This window comes from Pagrus major, chromosome 3, assembly GCF_040436345.1.
Source record: "Pagrus major chromosome 3, Pma_NU_1.0".
In the NCBI taxonomy this organism is placed as follows: domain Eukaryota; kingdom Metazoa; phylum Chordata; class Actinopteri; order Spariformes; family Sparidae; genus Pagrus; species Pagrus major.
This window is the reverse complement of record NC_133217.1, coordinates 13636337-13661361: the sequence shown is the minus strand read 5'-3', so window position 1 is coordinate 13661361 and position 25025 is coordinate 13636337. Positions and strand designations below refer to the sequence as shown.

At 39.1% G+C, this 25025-nt stretch overlaps 1 protein-coding gene across 1 annotated transcript in view; it reads left to right on the top strand.

The window, feature by feature from the left end:
- Positions 1–25025, top strand: part of csmd2 (CUB and Sushi multiple domains 2) — a 241593-nt gene that overhangs the window by 115155 nt on the left and 101413 nt on the right. Inside the window, exons 6-13 of the mRNA XM_073463092.1 lie at positions 1440–1552; positions 3508–3585; positions 6683–6770; positions 7994–8118; positions 11304–11425; positions 14031–14134; positions 16258–16370; positions 22817–22999. Of these exons, the coding sequence (XP_073319193.1) occupies positions 1440–1552; positions 3508–3585; positions 6683–6770; positions 7994–8118; positions 11304–11425; positions 14031–14134; positions 16258–16370; positions 22817–22999 (926 nt within the window). The remainder of the gene's footprint in view (positions 1–1439; positions 1553–3507; positions 3586–6682; positions 6771–7993; positions 8119–11303; positions 11426–14030; positions 14135–16257; positions 16371–22816; positions 23000–25025) is intronic.

The window sequence follows — 25025 nt, the reverse complement described above, 5'->3', positions numbered from 1 at the left end:
GTTTTAATCAAATTTTCACTTTTCTTTCTTTTTACTTTATTTCTCTGCCTGTTTCTTTTCCCAGTGGTATTAATGAAAGCTGGTTGGAGGTGTACAGCAGTATGTATCTACTCTAGTGTAGCAGATATGTAGGGTTGAGGAGATGAGGTGGACATAGTTGGTGAAATGTAATTTACAGATGGGGAACTGGAATTCATGTGAATGTGTGCCACACTATGTGGGTGCACATACTGTACGTGCGTTTGTGCAAGTGTGTGCGTGCCTGTATTCGTTTCTCTCAAGATAAAACATGATGTGTCCCCAAATGACTTTGGCTTTAACAACTGGAGAAGTGCCTGGTAAGCTCCAGCCCTCATTAGCATACAGATCAGGAGGCACTATATTTGTGAGGTATAATTCACTATTGGACTTCACTACTTTTCAAAGCAATAAAAGGAGTGTCCTCCCTCTGAAAATGCCAGTGCTGGTCTTTCTCACTCTCATTTTTTTTTATCAGGCCACAGTTTGGTTAAGAGTCGTTAACATTAGAGTTCCCTTGAGTACCAGACACTCCCTTTAATAGATCTTAAAGGTGAAGCATTTTAACATCTCGAAGACATGCCCACATTAATTTTGAAACATTAGTATAATTACCATAAACAAACAAGACAATCAGCGGAAAGACTGGCAGGTTCTGCCAGCCTCTATAATATACTGTCTGCCATTGAGCTTGACTTTATTGGAAATCTGATGGATTGTATAATTGCTTTATGGCACAAAACAGAAGCACAAGCGAGTAGTCCTTTCTTTCAATGGCAGTTGATGGAGTGAATAAAAGATGATAGAGAAATTACTTTTTATTCTCAAATAACACTTAAACACGTACACTAAATCATACAAATAAGAAAGGTTGCCACAATACCATAATTTTAAACTTCGAAACAATACTAGTATGAAAAAACAAACAAAAAAAAAGATACCCAATACCCCTCTCAATACCACGGCCAAAAGACGAAACATGTCCAAGGCACATCAAATATGGTAGTTTTTTCTTTTTTTTCCTTTTTTTCTGTGCAACAACTTGGACAGGTACAGAAAGTCACTGAAGTCACCACTTACTGTTTTCGGTACACAAGACAGTGACATGGTGAACTGGCGGCTCGATTACACATTTTGGTGTGATACCAGTTTGTCTGTGATGCTGCCTTGACAGACTAAACAAAACAAATGTACAAATCTGACTCCATCCAGCAAACAAGTGTGTCAGTGCTTAGAACAGCGCTACAGAGGGAATTGGTGCATACCTAGTCTTTAACCTTAAAGTAATTAATGAGTGTGCAGGGTATGCTTAATGTTTCTGCAGTTTGCAATCTGCTACCTACGCATTTACATGTGAAAACACTAATGTGCCAAAACACTTATAATCTAAGGCACTTTTCACTTTGTCTCCTTGTCTCCAGGTTCACTGGCCCCAACCTGCCCTCACCCATCATTAGCAGCAAGAACTGGCTTCGACTGCACTTCACCTCTGATGGCAACCACAAGTTGAGAGGTTTCAGCGCTCAGTACCAAGGTAAGATAAAGAGAGCTTTTGATATTTCAAAAGGACAATCATTAATATTTTACCATCACATCAAATTCTCAACTATCTTGTGTGCCAGGTTTAACTTTTTACGGAACGATCAGCAAATATTTGCTGTATTTCCATGATACTTTATTTAAATATTCTTGATTCCCCCAAGGTTAAACCTTAATATTTATGGCGACCCGCTGAACTTTTCTCTAGTGCCAAAATCAGCACATAGTATCCACTTTTACACAAGAAATAGGAAGAATCTCTCCATGTGCTTTCCTCATGATAAAATGGGATGCATCTCATAATCTGAGAGGATGACTGCTGATCACATTCATGCTCTTAAGGGAATTAAGTGTCAGTGACCTTAGTGAGACACTAGTGCTTTTTATATTTGCACAAATATTAAGACAAAAATGGAAGCAGTACAGTAAAGGGAAAACAGCTAGGAAGACGAAACTCATTTGTGTTGTTTCAAGTGCAAATAAGCTTACATTTCCTTGGATGAGGATGATCCGCCTTGTTTCCAGATTTTGCCAGTTTCATCTGCATTGGCAGCATTTGAAATTATTTCACTGTTTTGGCAGAATAGTTTGTGATTGCTATCAGAAAAAAACAAGATTTGCATGCTCATTATTAGAGATTAGACACAAGCACACACAGTCGCACACAAAATCCTATCTCTCCTGCATACCCGTTTCCCATCTCATTACTCTTAGAGGTTCAGGGGTCAGCTTTGAGAAGGGATGAGCAAGCATAAATGATTAGTTCTTCCACAACAAAGGTGATCTCTAAGGATCTCACCTCCAGCTATCCACTGGAAATCTCAGGGACGATGACAAAAGAGAGAGAGGGAGAGGGAAAGAGCCTGTGGGTTTACAGGTTCACCGTTGGATAAATATGTTTAGAAGATCAGAGAGAAATGGGAGACTAATACTTTAATTAGATTAAATATTAACTCCATCTCTTCCCCCCCCCCCCCCCAAGCCATTCTCATGATGGCAGTTCCCATCATTCCACAGCAGCAACAGCTTGTTGGAGTGATGACATGGCTGCTGATTAAATATCGTCTTTGCTCAATTCATTTTATTTTCTCGTTCAGTTTCTGTTATTTTATACCGCACCGGAAAACCACACCCATCAAACCCTGCACCTAATAGCTTAGTTCCCTGACTAGAATCATGAGAATCCCTTTCCTTGATTTCTAATCTGGAAACAAAGGAAGAGCTTCTTGATTTTCATTCCAGACACATGATAAACAAACTTTTTGACACATGGCTCAGACTTGCTTTGAATTGCTATGCAGCTGAAACTGAGCAAAAGGATAAGAATCACATTTGTGCAAAACAAGTAAAGTTCCATTGTCAGGAACCGTCAAAGTAATTAAATGGGATGAGTGTGAAGGGGTGCACAGACAATGCTGATGATGTTTTTGAAAGTGATGAATAAATATGCATTTAGATGAGCCTTTTACTTTGCTATGATGGCTTTGTTGTTTTTTCTTTGCAATTATCAACACATTCAATAAATTAAACCTTTTCTTTTTATTGTATGTGAATGACTGGTTTTGCTCCTTATATATACCCTGCATTCTAACCCTAATTATCTGATGAATATGTTATTCCCTGCACCGTTCTATCCACAAGATTGCAACAAAAGTGTACATTGTTGAGCTCTCTCCTTAAATATTTAACTCTTATGGACTAACATTTAACATATATGTTATAGATCCTTTAAAGTTTGGTTTTATTGTCATAAAATGTTTACTCATTTTCTTATTTGGGCAGGACAATTGCTTTCTCAGAACTGCTGGAGTGGGCGTGGGGAATGATTTATGGTACAATATATACTATACTGTATCTGCAGCAGACATTAAGGCACTGCTCATATGTGTGGGTGTCATTATTGCACTTTCTGCTGTCTTATATGTCTCTCTGCTCCATTTTCCTACACAGTGAAGAAGATGACTGAACTTAAGTCTCGAGGTGTCAAGATGTTGCCTAGCAAAGACAACCACCACAAGATATCAGTGTGTAAGTCACTAACTGTTATTGTCAACAGTATTTTCTAAATAAACTAGTATGAATTCAGTGCAATATATTCTGTGTTGTCAAGGGAAGAAATAACTCAAAGAGATTAAAGTTCAATATACTCATGCAGACTGAGATTTACATGGCATAATATGACAAAATGCAAAACATCTCTCACTTATTGTAGGGCTGGACAATATATTGCTATTATATCGCTATCGTGATGTGAGTTCATACATTGTCTTAGATTTTTGATTTCATGATATGGTGTAAGTGTTGTCTCTTCCTGGTTTTAAAGGCTGCATTACAGTACAGTGACGTAATTCTCTGAACTTTGCAGACTGTTAGACTTGTGCTATTACTTTCCTTTACCCATTTTGTCATTAAATCCACATTACTGATTATTAATCATCAAAAACCTGATTGTGTTAATGTATTGTGAAAGTACAAATAGCCGTTCTTACAATATCAGTGCAATATTGATTTTGAGGTATTTGGTCAAAAATGCTGTTATATATGAATTTGTCAGCCAGTCCTTACATTTATTCTTTTGAGGAGATTTCAAAATATGTTTTGTGGCGCAAAATAGTCAAAATATTGCAATATCATTATTATTAAGGCCATATTACCCAGCCCTAAAAGAAAGCCATTTTTTTTCTTCTTAGAACATATGCCTTTTGCCCTTATCCATCTTGGGTGAAAACCCTGACAGTGACACCAACTCACTTTTCTCACAGCACTACAGACAGATACCATTGACTATCACGGTAAAGTCCACAGTACCGTTCAGGGCTAAAACATTTTTGCTCAAGGACAAAGCAGCAGGTAAAGCTGCAGTTGGAACTGAACGTTCTATTTCATTGTGCAGAATTGCTTGAACAAGTGACTTGGGGCTCAATACAAGTGAAACAAAGATCCTGGATAGTGAATGTGCCTGTGAAATCCACCAGTCTTAAAATGTAACAACAGCTGTCTGCACAACTTGTATTTCAGTGTATTGGAATAGATACCTGGAGAGTCTTGTTCAGCTTTACCTGTCCTGCTCTTGTTCAAAGTCATGTAAAAGTTTTTTTTTTCCTACTTCTTGGCCAGAGAACAGGGTGAATGTTGACTGTTGTAAGAGATACAGACACAAAGGACACGCAATCTGTGCTAGAGATGCAGTTCTAATAACAAATGGACAGCAGTAATTACATTGGTTTTTCTTTTCACCATGGCAGTCTTCCTTGCCCTTGTTCTCTGTTCTCGCTCACCTTCTGTCTGAGTTCACTGTTCATTATCCCATCCAGCTTTATTTGAACATCTGTAACATTAACAACTTGACAGCCATGAGTCACTGGACTAGAGTGGCACAGAGAGATGGATGTAGAAGGGTTTAAGAACAACCTGTTGAACAAAAAAGAGGTGCATTAATGGTAATCCTGTCTCAAGGCCATTTACAATTCATTTTATCCACTTCTGCCTCCCACTTTATCTTTTGCTTTCAATCCCTATGTCTCTCAGAAAAAATAACTTTTTGCTTCTTTTCTTTCATTACCATTGCTTTAATGCTTTTCATTTTCTTGTTACATTCTTCCACTTTACATTTTCATGTCACCAGTATTTTTTTTTTTTTGTTTAGCATTGTTTGACCAGACCACTAATGGAAAGAATCGATTATTGCTTGCATTTTTTCCTATAAACTGAAAAATTAATGAAAACGTTACTATTTCGACCTTGGCAAAGGATTAGTCTGTACAAATACAGCCTAGTTTCAGCTGTAACATGCAAACATATTGTATTGATTCTTCTTTTTCACATCTAAAGCAATGTTTCCCAGTGTGCAATAACGAAAATCTCTCTCAAATGAGAAAATTATCAATTAACACTGATCTTGAAAACTGAATTACTTCAATTTTATCTATTTTTTATCTTTATCTCTCTTTCCACATCAGTGTTTGCTTCTATAATCAAATATTGATGTGCATAGAACTCTTTATGATATCTTTTAGATTACTGCATCAAATGCCGGGGTCAACCAATTGTTATTTGGGGATAGTGCAAAATACAAGATCTAAGTAAGCCTGACAGTCACAATTACATTGTCCTCCACTTCTGTTTATTCAACAGTAACTGCTTTTTCTTTCATTACCTCTGCTGACACCACTGAGCCTTGTTTTACATTCTTTGCTGTCTTGCCTCAAACTGGGACTGTGGCCAATGAGCAGGTGTCACATCGCTTCAGCCCTGCAGACCTTTGACCCCTCTCAGTCAGTCAGATGGGCTTTCCTGGTTGGCCAAGTTTGTTTGACACCTTCTGGCACTTTAACTTCCACTGTTTTGCACCCAGTGACATGACTGAATAGAGCACCACCACGAATATGTACTGGCATAAGATGTACTTAGATGTTAAGTAGGGATACGGTCAAGTTTTATGCCAAATGAACGTTTAAACCAAGGTTAGGGTTAGGGTTTTTGGTTAGCCTTGGATGATTTGCATTTGGTATATGTTACTGCATACACTTGTTGGGGAACATATATTTTAATATATGTCTGCTTTATGTCTGGGCCCCTTTTCTCAAGCTTCAGATACCTCATTACAGTGTCCCTTTTTCCATTATGTCTTATATGATTGTACCTGTTTGATTGTTACCGGTTAATACACTGAAACTAAACTAAACCATATATGCATAGCTTGTGCAATGCACTGTTATGTAATGATAAGGAGGCATTAAGTGAATCGTGACCACCAGATGGCAGGTAGTAAACAACAAACAAACTTATAACAATGCACTTTAATATACTTTATCTGCCTTTAAGTTCTTATGGGAAACTAGTTGTTAAAGACCTTTACATAGACATCTAGACAAACTTTAGTAATGTCTTTCTGCATGCCAAATGGAAATCCAGTAATTCTTCTTACTTGAGTCAGAGTGTGGTTAGAGTACCATCTTTATTAACCATTTTCACACCGGACAGGTAAGTGTTCTTCTACTATCTAGTGAAAATTTTTAACTGAGGACCTTCATAAGTCTTTTTGCAAAACAATTTTGATTAGACTTTCCTTTGTTAGATAATCTGTAATTTCTTCATCTTTTTCTCCGTTGTCTATTTCCATTAGTGTCTCAGATGGGCGTAGCGCAGGGGCACAACATGTGTCCAGACCCAGGGATCCCAGATCGAGGAAAAAGAAAAGGCTCAGACTTCAGGTAAAAGCAAGTGAATAAAGATTTTAGAAACAGTTAATTAAGTGGGAAGTACTAACTGAAAAGATGAAAGATTCCTGAACAAGAACATGCTGATTGACATAACGTTAATGATACAAAAAACTAGTTTTGGTTAGAAAAGATGGTTATCATGTTCCCTCACTTTCCTTTGCGATTACACTAGTTGGCTATATTAGCTATACAACTTGACTATATTGGCAATACAGTATAAATTTAGCTGGGTTGTGAAATAAATGTCAGAGTAATTTCTATCAGCACTTTGTTGCAATTATTGCATTCATTTATGGATATGACTTTTGTCACAGTTCTTCAAATGAGTAGCTTCAACCTTCAACACAGTTTTCTAATTTAATCATCAAGGCCTAATTAAGTCGTGTAAGTGGTACAAGGGTGGTCTTTGCTGCTAAGTTTTTACTCTACATTTATTCTAGTATTTAATTTCCAGTTCAGTTGTCTTGTCCGAAAATTAAATAATATCACAATTTTAATTGGTTCTGCTTCCTGTGTGTCCTCAAAATAGATTTTTTTTTCTTTTTAATTTGGTTTCTTAATGTTTAAAATGTGCTGTTTTTTATAATGGGACAACTTTCATGTATGTCAGAAATGGCTCAGAATTTTAATTGTGCTTTTTTAAAATCCAGGCCCAAATAATTTCCAAAGTTAACTTTCTTAATAATTTAACTTTTTTCACAGTTGAGTTTCAATCAAGAGTGAGCTGGGAGGACATTTTGGAATTTGAGGACACTTGGGTGCAATAACAAAATCAGGGGCTGCATCTTGAAATGTGCTCTAGCATACAGCACATTACCCAATGTCATGCCCCATAAAGCCACTGCAGCCAAACCAGATAGAAAAATGTGTACACTTTAACAAACACCTTCCATTTGAGCCACTGCACACTAATAGGCTGCCTCTGTGGGATACTGATATTGCCAGTGGGATTATTCAGTTTCATTTCTGTCAGAGCTATTGTCTCTACCAGTGGTCAGCTGTAACACAGACAAATGGGTAACATCCGTCTCCCACAATGCAGCACTTTTGGAAGTCACAGCTGGGAAGTCTAAGAAAATATATGTATTTTTCCCCCATGAGTAAACATATTTTCCTGTTACTCTAACCTCACCTGCACTCTCAGCGCTAAATTGTTAATTTTAGAGAGCTTTTTGATGCTGACGAGTTTGTCCCTGTATGCAATTTCACTGCAGGCGAGGAGCCACAGTGCATTTCTCCTGCGACGAAGGTTATGAACTGCAGGGCTCAAAGAGCATCAGTTGTCTCAGAGTGACGGACAGCTATGTCGGCTGGAGTGACGATCGGCCCATCTGTAGAGGTAAAGACCGACCAATGAGTTGTTCATCTGTGCACGTGTATAATGGAAGTAGTCCCAGTGTAACCTTCATTTATCTTTTCATAGTCAGGAGCCCTGGTGTTGATGTATTTGCTTGTGAGTGTGCTGTCATTTTGTGGGTATGCCCAGTCCATTATCTTGTCCACTCATTCAGTATTCACCATTTTATTATGACTGGCCTGACTTTGACCTTTGGCCAGCATTCCTTTAGCTTCCTGCTGTTTAGCCATGCCGGCACAGCTCTGCCCATCACTCATGTTTTCCTCACTTCTGACCATTTTGTGACAGGCAGGAAGAGCGGTCAGGCTCCCTGTACAGTGTTCCTGATGCTCATTTGCTCTTCAGTTTCAGTTTTCAGCATCAGTGAACTGAATTAATCAGAGTAGATTTGATTCATGACTTTTCCTTTTGCTAGTATAATTGGTCCAATTGATGAGTATCTGACTTACAAAGTGTATTCATCAGAGCAGGACTTATTAATGTTTTACTTTAAATTACTGGTAGTGTTCCCTTAGAGCTTAAAAGTAAAAAATTCTTAACCCAATATTCAGAAATTCAAATTAATAAGACATGTTCAGCATACCAGTTGTTACTTAAGTACTTCAGTGTAGTAGCTCCTACTGCAAAATGTATAGAGTAATGCTCCAAACTGTTTTTATCCTGGTTCGGGGGTTGTTTTCGGTTTCAATTTAACAGAGTCCTGATTATCAGTAGCAATCTTAAAGCACTCAATACAGACTGAGAAAAATTGTTAAATGAAGTATCTTTGGACAGTGCAGGGCTCGTGTTAGTAATGACTTCTGTACCTCAGGTTGGCAAAAAAGTATTAATTGCACGTTCAGAATGGCAGGTGTGGTGTTGGTTGATTATCTCTTTCAATGATTTGACAGCACCAAATGATTTGTCATTACGCCAAAAGGGCCCTGTAATTACAAAGTGCTGAGTGATGACTCAATAATTTAGAAGTAATTAAGCCAAACAATTCTACAAAAATTCTGAGGGCAAGATGTGGATACATCACAACATCAGAAAATGCATTAACAGAACAGCAGATATGAAACTGTCCTTGAGGTAAGTGTGTCAGTGGTAGGGTAAATATTGTGATTTTCATTCAAATAGATCAATAGAGGGAATTTTTATCCACATTTAGGAAGATCTATGTCAGCCATTTTGTAACATTTCCCCATTAGAGCTTTTGAGCACCCTAATCTCCGACACTTTTGGCTAATGTAATCACCTGCAGCATTTTATCCCCCTACCTATATGCTTTTGTTGTAACTCCACTTAATGTATTCTCAAAAATCTAGCTTTACACAGACACCCCCGCTGTCTTTGGTCTTGGACTGATCCAATTGTACTAAAATTAAATTACAGCGCTAAGGAAAGGGGTCTCAGAAGGATTATATGGGTGGGGGTGTTGACAGTGCTTTGTTTTATCTAAGCTACCGTCAGTCACCTGCTTTTCAGGTTTTTTGTTTTGTGACATCAAACACAGTGATGCAGGCTTTGTACCGACACTTTTGTCTTCTATGCGTCTTTGAACTAAAAAAAATAACACAAAAAAGGATTGAGCCACGTTTGAGCGCAGGCCACAGCATCACATTCAGTTGTTGTTTTCTGTTTTATGTGAAGAAACATCCAAGATTGACATAACATCCACAACAATGTCAGTGAAATTGCCCTTTAAGAATATCTCATTCCATCATCCTCACTTAACATTTGGTACTGTGCCTTTGTTCTGCCTCAATGAAGATTAAACATCATCCCGAAATAATTGAAGATCTGTATCCTGAATTAGCATTAGTCATCATTTAATTGAACAGCACTATCATTAGCACAGGAAAAAACTTCATTTCTGGCTGCAAGTTCATTCTTCTGAAATGAAATTCACTCTTCATTCTTTCTGGTCACACCGAGCTTCTGCAATTCTTCTTCGTCATGGACTTGTATTGCTGGGTGGCCTGCTGCACTTTCATGTCTATCACTGAACACAGAGTGTAGTGTATCAAGCACAATGATCCCCGTGATTAAAAAAAAAATAGGAGGGGGTATGATAGCGTCAGTGGACTTCCTCACTGCTGTATTATTTTCATTAAGGTCACCCTCACTGTCAGCACAACTCAAATTAATTACTTTATTCTCCCCTTAACTTCGCCAAAGTTCTTTTTACATTTTAATAGGGGTGATATGGTGGGAGAAGGGTGGAGCATGGAGCCACTGAGTTGGGCTCAAACACCCGAAGGACCTCTCTTAGACGTAACTCATTAAAATCTGGGTAGCTCTATGGGCCCTTTTCAAAACTTTCAGGTTATCCCCCACGTATGTACACACGTACACACTCACTTCTCTTAAAGTAGTCATTAAGAATTCTGCTTTAATTTGAAGGGGTGTTTAACAGTTCTGCCATGCAGACACCCTCAGGCTTTGATAGAAAAGTCACATTGTCCTTTAAAGCTTGGTTTGCTAACTGCTCACCTACTTATTTCAATGAGTATTAAGGTGTAATATTTAAATTGTCTTTGGTTATTTTAACCATGCCAAAATTCCCCTTACATACACTATAACATGTACCCCACCTAATTGCAGAGGATCATTAAGTGAGACTGATTATCTGTCATCTACTTTGTTATGTTGTTGTTATAAATTAACCTGACAGTATCTGTGGGGAAAAAAAAAAAGATCTACCCAGTATATTCTCGACCTGTTGAAAATCTCTGTGATTTATGGGTTTGATTGAAGTTTTCATTAGTCCATTTTTCACAGTGCCACACTAAATTGGCGAGTCAAGTGTTTAGAGGGTGCACAGCAGCTGATTTTGTTTAGATGGATCTCTAGTTTATAATTTGATAATGGTTTTATGTTATAATTGCCAAACAGCTTCAACTTCCGGGTCAGTTGTAAACCCCTATGGGAGTTTTTCAAGAGAATACAAAAAACAAAAAACAAATACATGATCTTTTATACATAATGCACAAGGCAAGAAATCGCTAGTATGAGTAATAAGAAACCTTAACAGGTGGAGGTGGAGGCTGAGCAGGTTTAGGGATGAATCGGCACAGCTAGCAGCCAAACAGTGTCAAGACTAACACATGCTTTGTCTTTTGTGGTTTATAAATGAGACACTGTCTTTAAACAAACATTTTTCCTCTCTGTGTCTTCTCTTGCAGCACCAATGTGTGGAGGTCAGTTGAGAGGACCAAGTGGCGTCATCACGTCTCCAAACTACCCGGTCCAGTATGACAACAATGCTAACTGCACTTGGGTCATCACATCCACAGACGCATCAAAGGTAAAAGTCATTGAACCTCAGAATTAAGCAACAGTGCAATGCTAATTCAACTTTGCTGCTGTGATCTCCAGTTTCCAGTGGCATGTTAAGAGGCGTGTTTAGCTGCCAGCAAACTGAAAAGCAGTTGACTGGTGTGTGTGCACCTGTCAGGGAGCAACTCCACAGGAAACTGTCCTCAGACACACTGAACTCATTTTATACTTTTGATAATTTCTACAACACATTTTGGAAGCTGTTGAACACACCGTATGACAGAGGCTCTCATAGAGAAAATGTGAGCGATAAGGAAAATGAAAGAGGGGAGAAAGAACACTGGAACAGAGCCAACAGAAGACAAAGAGAGTTGTTAGAAACACCTGTGGTGAGGGAGAGAAGAAAAGAGTTGAAATGGACAGACGAGTAATGGAGAGGTTTTAAGAGCATGCTCAGAGGATATCTTGACAGTGTCATAGCCACTCTGTTCCAACCACTGACTTTGGAGTTGTGTTCAAGGCCACCCAGCTGCTTTTCTGCCAAATATCCTTCTCTGAACTCGAACAAAACGGTTTTACAAATCTGTTCTCCGATTGCACTTCCCCCGAGTGAAGGAGAGGCTATATGAGGTGAGAGGTAGGCAAAGGAGGTAGTGGGATCCAATGCTCACCCACCCTTTGCTTGCATGCATACAAACACATGCATAGACACCCTTGGGTATACCTGGCTGGCAGCCTGCTGAAACAGACAACGGTACTTTGGACTGTCTCTCGCTCCGTGTTTAGTCCAGATGAAGATGGAGCGAGGCTGTTCATTCTGTTTAGAGACATAATGGCCTTCTATTCTTGCCTCTGCGCATAGGCCCAGCCAGAGGAGACGTTAGGTCAGGCAGGAGACTGAGGCGGAACCGCAAAGGGAGGTGGGTAGGACGCGACGCGGCTCTTCTAGACCTAAATGCAACCTTATGACATGATGACTAATGTGGGCTCTTATCAAGTGTTGCTCCTCCATAATGTCCTGAGGGTACTAAATGCAGCTGTTTTTAGTTCACAATCTTTTAAGTGTTTATCCATCAGTGTCAGGGACAGGGGGTTGTTTGTTCTGAAACAACTAAAATGTCAGACATGCCGTCAGAGATGGCAAACTGTATTAAGTGTATATGTATATGGTGGCTGTGCTTTTCTTCTTTTTGTCACTTCCTACCCTCTCTGTGCCTCACCTGTTGGCTGGCTGATGGGAGATGAGTTTGTGGTATGAAACTATTTATCGAGTGATCTGACCTATTTTGCCTACACACCATCCATCTCTTCTATCCACCTTGCAATTTTCATTAGGCGCTGGGTTTAACATAGGACAGAATGCAATTTGCATTTATATAAGCTTTTTCATTAGGCCTGGTCCTCTCAGTCCTCTGAAAACATTAGGAATTTGGCGGAAATCAGTGGCAGCCAATTTGAAATAGGAGACAAGGACAGTCCTTGCTTTACTTTTTATTTATATATATTTTAGTCTCCCATATTGTCCTGCTTTTTGTCTTTATTGATCAACATTTTGCATAATCAAACCTTTTTTTTGTTTTTCTGCCTTTGCTTCCTTCAGTGAGGTTACAGTTATTGTTTTTCTTACCTCACTCCACTTTGTCTCCCACAGCATAGAAATGAGATGTAATGAATAGGTCTGTTTTTCCCTCTGTGTTAAAATCCAATACATAAATCTTTAAAAACTTCTGTGTCACCTTTGTAATGCATATTTTCACCTTGTGGACAACCTCAATTCCCCTGCCACATCTCCTGATGCACTAAAAGTCATTGTAAGTCTGGCTAAGTGGGCCACAAAGACATCTGTAACCTGCTGATTTGATGAGCAAAGAGTCAGGGTCATGCAGACCCTCTGACAGGTAATCAGATATTTGATTAGTGGGAGAGGGTTTATAATCACCAGACTGGAAGTCAGATGTAGCAAAATATACACACACATGTATACACACATCATGTATACTTCCGACAACATCTCAGTGATTATTTACACAAAGAGGCTATAAAGGTTGTGATTGGATGAATTGAGACTTGTAAATGTATGTATGCATTAGAAGTGATATCAGCTGATATTGACCTATCACAAAAATATTGGTATTTGCGTATATGGTTTTTTTTTTTTTTGCAGAACATAATACAGAAAAGGATACTCTGGGTTACTTATAGATACTAAATAACTGCTGAAGTTAATGTTTCGCTGCACTAATGTGGACCACAACGTTTATTGTTAGACTGCAAGATATCCTGTCACCATTACATATCTTTGTCAAAAGAGATGTTAGCTGATATATTGATACCCTGGCATCAGCCCCAAAAATCAGGTGTTAGTTGGGCTCTAGTTTGAATATATAAGAAAAAAAAATCAATCGCTAACAATAAAGGATAGATGTTTTACATGTATTATACACAGCTGTCACATACATGTGAATATAATTGTGCCAGACACATATGCAAAAGAGATTGAAAGATGATGGATGGATGGATAAAGGGATGGAAAGTCACAGATGGAAAGGGTTCTCTCCTCTGCACCTGGTGTCAGGAGCATTCAAGCATCTGTCGTTTACGGTTGTCTTGGCAATGTCCCCGCTATTGTCTAGGTGATCAAGCTGACATTTGAGGATTTTGACCTGGAGCGGGGCTATGACACCTTGACGGTGGGAGACGGCGAGGTGGTGGGAGACCAGAAGACCATCTTCCACGTGTGAGTGACTCCTTCGACCTCTATCTTTTTGCCTTTAATCCTCCCTCTGTTCTCTAACTTGTGGCTTTTACTCCATGCCGTCGTCTCCGGCATTCATCTTACATTTCTGCTACTCATGTTCTATATAATCATATTCTGTTTTGCTTTCTCTTCCCTCTAAATCCTTCTTCTTTTTGCCACACATGCCTCCACTTCCCTGCAGCCAGCAGTAACCCTCTTTCTTTCCTTTAGCCTCCAGCCCTTTATCTCTCTCTTGTACTGTTTCTCTTTCATTTCATCACCACCTGATGCAGCAGTGCATGAAAAATAGATACCACACCACATTGTCAATCATCACTCCTTTCAGTGTTAAAAAACAAGATCACAGCCATGTGGTGCAAGCATTGCAAACTGCATATTGATGCCCCCTAATGGAGTTTGCGCTAGCAGATGCTCCATAACAATTCACAGGATGTTGTTATTAATTGTGCTGAAATTTACCACCTTAATAAAGTTTTTATAGATCAATTTTTATGCGAGGCCGCCTCGCCTGGGTGGGAAACTGGGAGTAGGTGGGAGATAAATGACGGAGAGGTTTGTGAAGGGAGGGTTTTTCACTTTAATATTTTTGTGTACTTGCTTACATACTTGCACAAACACTGAAAGTGACCTAATCTGTTCAATTAAGAACTGCCTCCGTCCTTATCGCCTCCTTTATGATCTGAAAGCGAGCAGTTCTGTCATTGAGATCGGATGCCCTCTTGCACTCAAACAAACAAGAGCAATTTAGGACCAGAGAATATACTGCAGCTATCAGCACAGTTTAACTCAGGACTATATTTTGGGAATCAGTGGTGCAGGCAAGCGTGCGCAGGGTGTAGGGAATTATTTTTTTCGTAACATTAAGGTCAGAGGCATGTGACCCGACTGCAGCGCAGTCATAAATGTGGTGGTTAATAGGCAGTGAGTCACAACCAATCAAATCCGCTCTTTTCCTTCACTTGAAAGACACTGTGCACTGACAGCTTGATAATGGAAGAGAACAATTTGGTGTGAAACTGCCACAAACATTTTTCCCCACAGAGAAAATGATGTCCTTGTGTGAGAAGGACATAACTGTCATGAGACTACCTTAAACAGGCCACAGGCAAGCATAGTGTTTTAGACAGTGATGAGCTTGAACATTATATGTTTACATTACATTATATAATTTATTATTATTATAACACACTTACCAAATTTGCAATTTTGGATGTTAGAATTGTTCATACCTCACACCTGTGTTTATAGAAATTAAAGAAAATTAAAAGAAAAATGCTGGTTGTTGTTCAGCTTAATGGAATTTAATTTGATACATTAAGCGACATATCATCTGAAAAATGGGTTGCCAAGCTTTTAGTTTTAGTATTGCTCACAGGACAAGAAATCGGAGATGCGAGGGTAAAATTCCTATAATCTGGTACACTCTTGGTGCTTCTAGATATCGCATCTTTCCTCCCAAATATGTGTGAACAAGTTTTGCAGGAACTCATCAAATTACCAGAAGGCTGCAGGAAAGGGCAAAAACATGGACCTGACTTATCTAGACACTCCTTCCTTACTACTCCCACCATCCTCTGTGTGCCATCACTAAAATTAGAACCCTTAATCACTTACTCTGCAGCTACACACTTCCTAATTAGAGTTGGGTGGAATTACTATTCAAATAGGATTAAATTACTTCTGTGGCATTGACTGATCTTGCCTTCATTTTCCACTTTCTTGTCCCCAACTGTTTTGAATAAAAGGGTTAGAATTTTTAAAAAAAAGGCTTCTCAGACTGAAATTGCCTGCAACAGTTTTAGAGCGTATTTCTTTGATGAGAAAAGTCAGATAGTTTAATTTATCACTTCAGGTGTTGTTTTGCTGCTTGCATTAAGTTTTTTAATGATGCAGTGGAAACAGGGCCTTTGGCTATTAAAGTGACACCATATTCACTGCAGTAAGTGCAAGCACGGCTTATAATGATTGAAACGACTGATTTCACACAGATTTGACACACCTTGCAGACAAACTATATGTAGCACAAACTTAAAGTATATTGAAGACAGTCTTTAAATGTATTTCTGTTTTAGGAACCTGTCCTCTTGTCTCTCTTTTTGTAGCCTGTCTGGCACCACCACTCCAGACCTTGTGGTTAGCACCAGTCACCAGATGTGGCTCAATTTCAAAACAGATGACACCAGTGGCTCCCTGGGCTTCAAGGTGTCCTATGAAGGTAAGGATGCTTCAAACACTATTTGTCAGTCAGTGGGATGAGTGCTGGCCTGCTCACAGCATTTCACATTTCACTTCTAACCACACATAGAATTAAAAGGAAATTTCACTACATTTCATGTGGCAGTCCAGTGAGTGTTGGTGGTACATTTAGTAAATTGGAGCAATAATTCCGATATTGACTGAGAAAGGTGACTTCTCCTGCTCACAGAGCTGTGCAGGCAGTGCCTACATGTACCGAGATGCATTCCGTGTGACTTTCTGACTCCCCGCCTACTGAGCACATTAGCAGCTGCTAATCTAAGTTACACAAGGCTGCCAAGCAAGCGAATTCCTGCAGTTTGATCATTTCTTTTTCACACAGGAAATGTCTACCAAGTAAATTTATATACAGCAGCAATATACAAACCCACATGAACACACACTGGCGAGGAACAGAGAAGCAGAACAGGCTTCCGTATAACCACAAAGCTAATGCTAACTGAGCTAGTGTTGCAGTATATAAATACATAACATAACATACAAACAACATGACACAAAACTGACATCCAACCTACTACTCGTTATTTTGTTTGCTGTAAATGAGGCTTAATGTTCACACAGTTTCTCTTGATTGTATCTCAATATTACAACAGCAACAATAGTTAAGCAACATGCCAACGCTTATTTTAACAGGCTGACCTACAAAACAAACCATAAAACAACATAAAACCTGGCAAAACTTATCCTTAAACATCTTCCAAGTTTGAAGGTGGTTCACAGACAGCTGGTATCAATCCATTCTTGAGGTTGTACAGTTCCTAGCCCTCGTAGTAAATGTCACACATCTTTGAGCTTTTGCAGTCCGAGTGTCTACTGGAAATACTGACTAGTGTATGTGTGTGTAAAATACACACACATACACTAGTCAGTATTTCCAGTAGTTTTGCAGACATTTCTGGCACATTTCCATAGAAAATAAAGTTTATGCACGGGGTCTTGATAGGTAGTTGAAGACTTTCGTGCTCTTGCAGCCAACATCAGAAATTGCCTTGCTTGTTCCCTGCTGGCCATATCCTCTTGCTCATCTCGAGGCATGATACAGCTGCAGCCTCAGTCTCTCTCCATTGCATTTCTTTGGTCGTCTCTTCCATAACATCCTCTGCACATATATTTTGGGATGCAATTTTCGCTTTTGGAAATGTAGCTGAATTACAAGCAGGAGAACTCGGCTCTGTCTTTCAATAGAGCAGACACTAAGGAATTAACTACACTACACCACGCTGGCTACTAAAAATTAACTTCATTTAACATCAACCCTGATTGGGCATCCACTCTTTGTTAGTCATTTGCCCTTGTGACTCACTGTTCAAAGCTGACATCATGGACTCTGACAGAACACATTTTGCTTCAGCTGACTGTTACTTTGTCCATCCCTGAAATCCTCACCCTGAGTTTTAGTTTGAAAATCATTGGGGTCAGAGATGCTGCATTTAAGACTTTTGTCATGAATCTTAACAGCTAGATTACAAAGCTCTTAAATCAAACACATACTGTACCAAGAACTCTGTCAGTGAATGAAGCCCCAAATTGCTGGTTCCATTCCAAATATGCACAAATTATTCTTTCAGATGATTCAAGCCTTGAGTGCTAATGAAGCAGGACAACAAAGGCACTTATTTTGGTAAAATGAATTGTCAGTGAGCCATCAATGCAACAGATAGCTTGTCCTGTTGCCTAATCATGCTGTGTGTATCTGTGCGGGTATACTCTAATGTGTCTATGTGTGTGGGTGCACGTGTGTGAACTTTAAAAAAATGGGAATTAATGTGTATGTGCTTGCATGGATGTGTGAAAACGAGAGAGATTAAAAGGAACGACAGCGTGAGCTTGTGAGTTTGTATGTGTGTGTTCTGTTTGTCTTTGTGTATGTATTTGAGTGTGGGGAGTTGCCAGGGTTCTTGTTATAGATAAGTCTGCCGTTTGCCTCTCAGAAGCACAGCGAGTTCTCTCCCTTGCCCACAGATGCTTATTTTTCATCAGTAAAAATAACAGAGAAAGTGGAGCAGCATGCTGAACCAAAGTGTAATTAAAACAATGAGTTCTACTTAATGAAGGGGAAGAAACGCTTTGAACCACTTCACCTCCCAGATTGGAGCACCCAAAATCTAATTTGCATTCTCAATTACTTGTATTTTAAGCCTGATCATCAAGTGTAATTGGAAACACAGTCATACCAGTACACACACTCCCACCTCACTCATGCATTCGTGTGTGGGTTGCACACACTCTGCTGTGGCCTCAATCTTTCAACTGTAATCACAAACAAAAAAGGTGTTAATGCATATGTGTAGGTCTGAACCTAACCACTGTAGTACTTTATACTGACACTGAGCATGTGTTACATGAAACATTTGGATTTATTTTAGGCCCATATGCAAATAGATGCACCAACATGACACAGAGGTCACGTCGTTTGTATTTTTTCTACAGTAAATGCAGTGTGTTTTGAGGCTGTACCAAATAGAGTTTATGGTTGAAAGTTGAGCATGTTGTGCCTTTTGCATTGGCTGAATAAAAAGGGCCTTAAACCTGTATTCTTTCTAATGACCACAAGGGGACGACTCCAGTCCAATCCAATTGTATGTAAGCTTATGAGAAAATGACGCTACTTCTCAACTGATTTATTACCACAGTAAACAGTTTCCTAATTAGTTTATGATCTCAGTCACTATTTTTAAGTCTTTGGCAATACAGCATGATGCTCATTTTATAAATCATGGTCCGATGTAGAGTAAGGTAGATGATTAAGCAGGGTATGCTTTAGGGAGCTGCTACTTTGTGATTTTCAAGTCGCTACCATGGCATACCATGGCATCCTTGGGTTCTCAGTCAGATTTAGTCAGGATATCCTCCCCAGCTCCACCCTCTTATCCAAATACAGTCTCTTTTGGCTTGGATAAACCAAGATGGCGTCAGCCTTAATGCCAGGACTCGTCCACAAACCAGTGAGTGACATCACAGTGGATTTACACTTGGCCCTCTGATCATCAGGCTGGTACCAACTACTGATTGTTGCTTATAATTACTATATTGCCACCTACTCATTAAATTAGCTCCACTTGTTGTAGATACTTCACACATTAAGCTTTAATTCGGTGATGGAAATGTCGAGCCTGTATTGGCCATTGACACATTAAATGCGATATTGGGTTATACCAATAAACTTGACTATTACGGTCCTTTTGTGGTTTTAGGCCTGAGGACATTGCAATGTAGTTGTTGACAGTAATGCGAGTCTGAGTCCCATTACAATGCTTGGATTACTCTGGAATGTCAAACACACAGACAGGGACAGCAAATACGCCATTACATCTCTTCATTTATTCATGAGAATCAAATGCGTTTTCATTCTGTCCTGCCTGCTCTCTTACAGAACATACACAGAGACACAGACATACATTCACAAACATATGCATGACAGCAGATATACACATGAGACACATGTACATACCGATGTACACACACACACACACATACTTCAAAGGGCTCTTATTTATTGCATTCATTTCCCTCAAGTTGTAATTGTAGGGACCCATGGGGTAGAGAGTGCTTACTTGAGAGAACGAGTGCAGTGAGTTTGAGGTCTTCAGTGAGTCAGTTATAGTGACAAAACAAGTCATTGTATAACTATGTGTGTGCGTTTATGCATTTGCATATGTATGTATGTATTTATGCATTATTCTGTCTGTCTCATAGCCAGCAAGTTCCTCCCAATGCATTTTTGTTGGATCTTAAACATTTCCTTCATATCGTTTCCCCTTAATTCTCTCAGGCTCACCTCAAAATTGGCTTTCAGCATTTCCCCCTTTTAAAGGTGACTTCCACGTAAGATCAATGAGTTGTCTTGTGAATGAGGCTGCCTCAGGACAGCCATACATCCAAACAGCAGTGAGCTCTAAATATGTGTTCTAAATGATGATCATCATTAGGGCTGAGTATGGATTTATACCCAGCATCACCCCTGGTGCGGTTTAAAATCGTATTAGGCCCTGCCATCATTTCCTGGATGGATGAGCTTATTCGCTCTCTGTGTTCCCCCATCCGGATGCCTCGATAGGATGCCTCAGCATTCCCATCTGCAATGTGCAACCTCGGAAAAGTAGAAAGAAGAGTGAGCAAAAGAAAGACGATTGCATAAATCTTGCAATAATGAAATTGGCGTATGTGGTTTTAAGGAAGAAGGATGGTCATGGAGTTCTATGTGTGTGTGTTTGCGTGCGTACCTGAAAGTGCTCAGGTTAGCTTCCGACACAAGTGAGAACGTTTGTCACGCAGTAAGGGGAGGGATACATCTGCAGGAAGGGAGAGAGACAGATGAAAGAGGTTTGCAACATCACTGAGGGACACTTTGGCAGGATTAAAAGACATTAAAGACTACTTAGTGGCAAATGAAATTATACTAAAAATGAATGCATGACGAGAAAATAGGCAAATCACGTTGATTTTAATGTCATAAAGTGGAGAAGCAACTCCGTCTTGCCAGTGTCTCTTTGCTGAGTCATTCATTGTTAACATCCGTTCAGTCTTAGCTGAGGCTCCAGACAGGAAGAATGTCTTTGATGCACAGTTTCAACAAAGCTAGAAGTAATGACCAGACCCATGACACACTATAGCTGGGGATGCATTACCCAACTGAGGTTTCTGTCAAAAACATGTGCCCTTGACAGCAAGCACTCTTTTAGAGGTGTCACAGTGCTGTGCAGTTGCAGAAGGTATCTTTTTTTTTCACTCAATGCAACCCCCACAAGTGGTTCAAACGCGGGCTCTACTTCTAGAATGACATAAAACAAGCAGGATGAAATTTGGAGCAAAACTAAGTTAATGGAAATGATTATCGGGAATGAAATCAAGAAAATAAACAAAATCACATTTTGCTGATGCTATTGTTACTTCACTAAAATTGAACGATCATTTTTTATTAGTTGCTTCTCCTATCATTGTTAATCACTGACAAAGGTTGCGGGGTGCGTGAATGTTTCTCAGCTTCTAGAGGGGGGAAGTGTCCCACTGTCCTAGACCAAGTGTGCCTGACCAAAATCAGAACTGGAAAACAGAATTCAATAATGCACCACCACCTTGGCATGCATCAGCTGAGCCAGCACATACACTATTTAATCAACATGCTACAGATTGTGTCAGAAACAAATAAACAATATATATATATATATATATATATATATATATATATATATATATATATGTGTGTGTGTGTGTGTGTGTGTGTATAAAGTAGCTTTAAGAGTATGATAACTAACAAAAACTAGATCTAATCACTGGATGTACTTTCACAGTAACATCAATGGTTTTAACATTCCTAACAAGCTAACAAGATGCATGCAAGAGGGAATAAAGATGTTGCTGTAATGCTTTTTTAAAACGATTTAGGCTAACCATTCCCACTTAGCTCATGTTTTCAAGAAAAGCAAGGCTGGACAAATCTAGCACCTATCAGTGCACTGAATGTGCAAGGATTAAATCGACATTGATCCTCTGGTTGGATGAAAACGTCAGGGTTCCTGTAATAAGTGGTGGAAATAATGTAGAGTACATCCTATTCATGACTTTGTTTTCCATAACGTGAGGATTTATTCCCCTATCCCCGAGGAGAGGAGTGTGGGGATATGTTGCTGGAAGGCTTCAACATCCAACAGTCGAGAGTAGGCTGCAGAACAGCATCCTATAGAATGATTAGGGAAGGCATTTTTTTTCCTGTCGATGCGTATGCACATAAATTCACTGTTCTTACCTCTAGAGTCAGCAAAAGAAAATAAATATAATGTAATGTAAAATGTGAATTGAAACAAATACATTAGGACTTTTGTCCTGGCACAATAGTTGCTTGGATAAAAATCGCTTCTTCTCACTAACTCTGTGTTGATAAACTAAACCCACTTTTTCCTGAAATTGTAACAACAGAGAAAACAGCACTCTGTGGTTTGTTTTGATTTAGTGTGAGGTCCTGCATCTTCATATCACTTATTACCTATCTGGTTGTATCTTGTCAATAACTGCTGGAGGCTGCAGCCAGTAATAACCTTGAGTTGATGTCTATTTCTTTGCACCTGCCCTCCCTCTAATATTTATCTAGCATTTTTTAAGGAAAACTAGAGAGAACACACTTCTCATCCACTACAGGGCCACTCTGGTTGTCAAGGAAGCTGAACAACACAGTTTTTCTTTATAAGATAATATGCACGTTGAATAGAGGACATTCAGAGAAGTGGCTTGTGTTAATTAAATTATGACCTTTAAATTAATATCTCTGTTATGATTGCTGATAACAGAAGCAGGTCTTTGTTTGTATAACCAGCATTAATGTGTCTCTGCTAGGAAAATTGATCCATTATTACTGTGAGTTTTGCATACTTAATATTCTTTCCTGTGTGTTTATTTTTACCTACACAGAAATTGACCAAGGCAGTTGTGGAGATCCTGGAATCCCAGCTTATGGCAAACGGGAGGGGACAGGTTTTCGTCACGGGGACAGGCTCTACTTTGAGTGCCTGCCTGCCTTTGAGCTGGTGGGGAAAAAGAACATCACCTGTCAAAAGAACAACCAGTGGTCGGCTAAGAAACCAAGCTGCGTTTGTAAGTTCTTGGATGCCTTATGGTATTCAGATTCTACATGTGCACACATGTGCACGTGTGAGTGCATACATATGGATGTTTTCGCAGACCTGCATAATAAATGGTCAGATTATCCCTACAGTTTGCCTAGCAGAGGCTGTGGATTTTGACACAATAGGGGCGCTTATTAGTTAATTAACGCCATGAAAGACAAACACAGAGAGTGAGAGAGTAAGAGGGTGAAGGGAAAAGCAAAAGAGAGCTGACCATGCAGATAATACCCAATGTTGTATTATTTATAGATAAAAGGATGGACAAAAAGCTGCAGTATCTTGATAAACATCACTGAGCTGAATGACATAGAGGATGCTGGCAAAAGAGTCACTTTATCCACATGGCAATAGTAAACATGGTTTATTAAGTTAACATTTAATAAACTATATTAGTCATGGAGACATAATTCTGTATGCTTCCCTTTGTCATTAAAGTTGATACTGTTAGTAAGATGATCAAAAGAAAATGCAAATCGCCAACTTATGATATTTATGTATATCCTTTATTCATTGTGACGGAACACAGTGTTTGTGCCTTTGCTTCAAACCCACACAAAAATAATCTGACCATTCCTGAACCTCACCAACCTTTAGTTACTGTTGTTACCTTGGGCAATTTACTTACGTCAATTAGGTAGGTGATGTTCGTTTAGCCGCCTACTGCACTGTATACAATAGGTAATAGTTTCTAAGGAGACATGGAAGAATTAGTTGTAAACAAATCACACATGTGTAAAGTGAAAACCTGAGATAAAGTCATAAGGTAGAGATAAGTCTCAATTGAGACTGAGGATGATAATATTTATAACCAACATTGCTCCAGCACTGCTGAGTAAACGTTTCACTTTGTTTGATTTCATATTAAAAAGGCTAAAACAATCTTGGCTGCAAATTCTGGTAGTTCTATTCCCACAACTGGACTATTTAAAACTCTTGTTCATATCTTAGCAATTAAGACTCAAGTTCTTACACATCCCCCTACAACCTGTTTCTTTAGTTTAAACTGAAACATCCCTTGCTGCTGTCGCTTGCAGTTTAGTTCAAGGTTGTTCAAATGGAATTGTCTTCCACACAATTGCGTACAGCCCCTTGCCTTAAGATGGTAACCTACATACATTTTGTAAACTCGGTTTTTAATAGAACATCCCCTGACAACTAATACATCCATGAACCTGGACGCGAAACAAATCAGCAAAGTGAGGTAAACCTTCTCAAAAACTATTTAAACTAGTCGGTGTTATAATAATGTGAAGCATGACTTATCCTTTTAATAGCCTCAAATTATGTAGAAACCAATTACAATGGATACATGACAAATTTGACAGCATGTCCAGAATTCATGACGGTCCAAAGGTGGTCTGTTTGTCCCATCAAATGTCAATAATCTCAGTGCTGCCATTTTCATTTGACTCCTTAACAAAGCATATGCATGGTTAGCCTGCCAGACAACCATGTACAAAACAGATTCTGTGGGCTGGCTTTGCAAGTTAGGCTACATTTGCCCAGTAGCATCAAAGTACTGTGCTGTTGCCCTGTAAGCACATCCATTAGCGCAACTGGGATCAAGTGACAGCCTTGACGGTGGCCAGGGACGGTGATGAGAGCATTTTTCATTTTCATTGCCATCACATTCCTTTCAGCTAGACATTGATTGGAAACAATGAATTTTCTGGTTACATGTCAAAATTTGTGAGGCTAAGGCTTCTTCTATTCCCTATTTCAGTACACAGGTCTCATTTAAACAAGATATTGCTGCTAGTGACTCTCTCCTCAGAGATAATGGTGGATAAATGGTTCCCTTTTGCTACAAAATAAGTGACATACACAAACATATTTAGTTTTATGATGTTATTGGTGACTTCCCTTACGTTCAGATATATTTCCTTCTCATTACCTTCATTTCCATCGAGCCCTTTGTGAGCCTAAGGATAAGTTACTGACATTGTATACATGCAGTATGTGCTTATGCTACAAAGCAACAAGTTGGTGGTTAT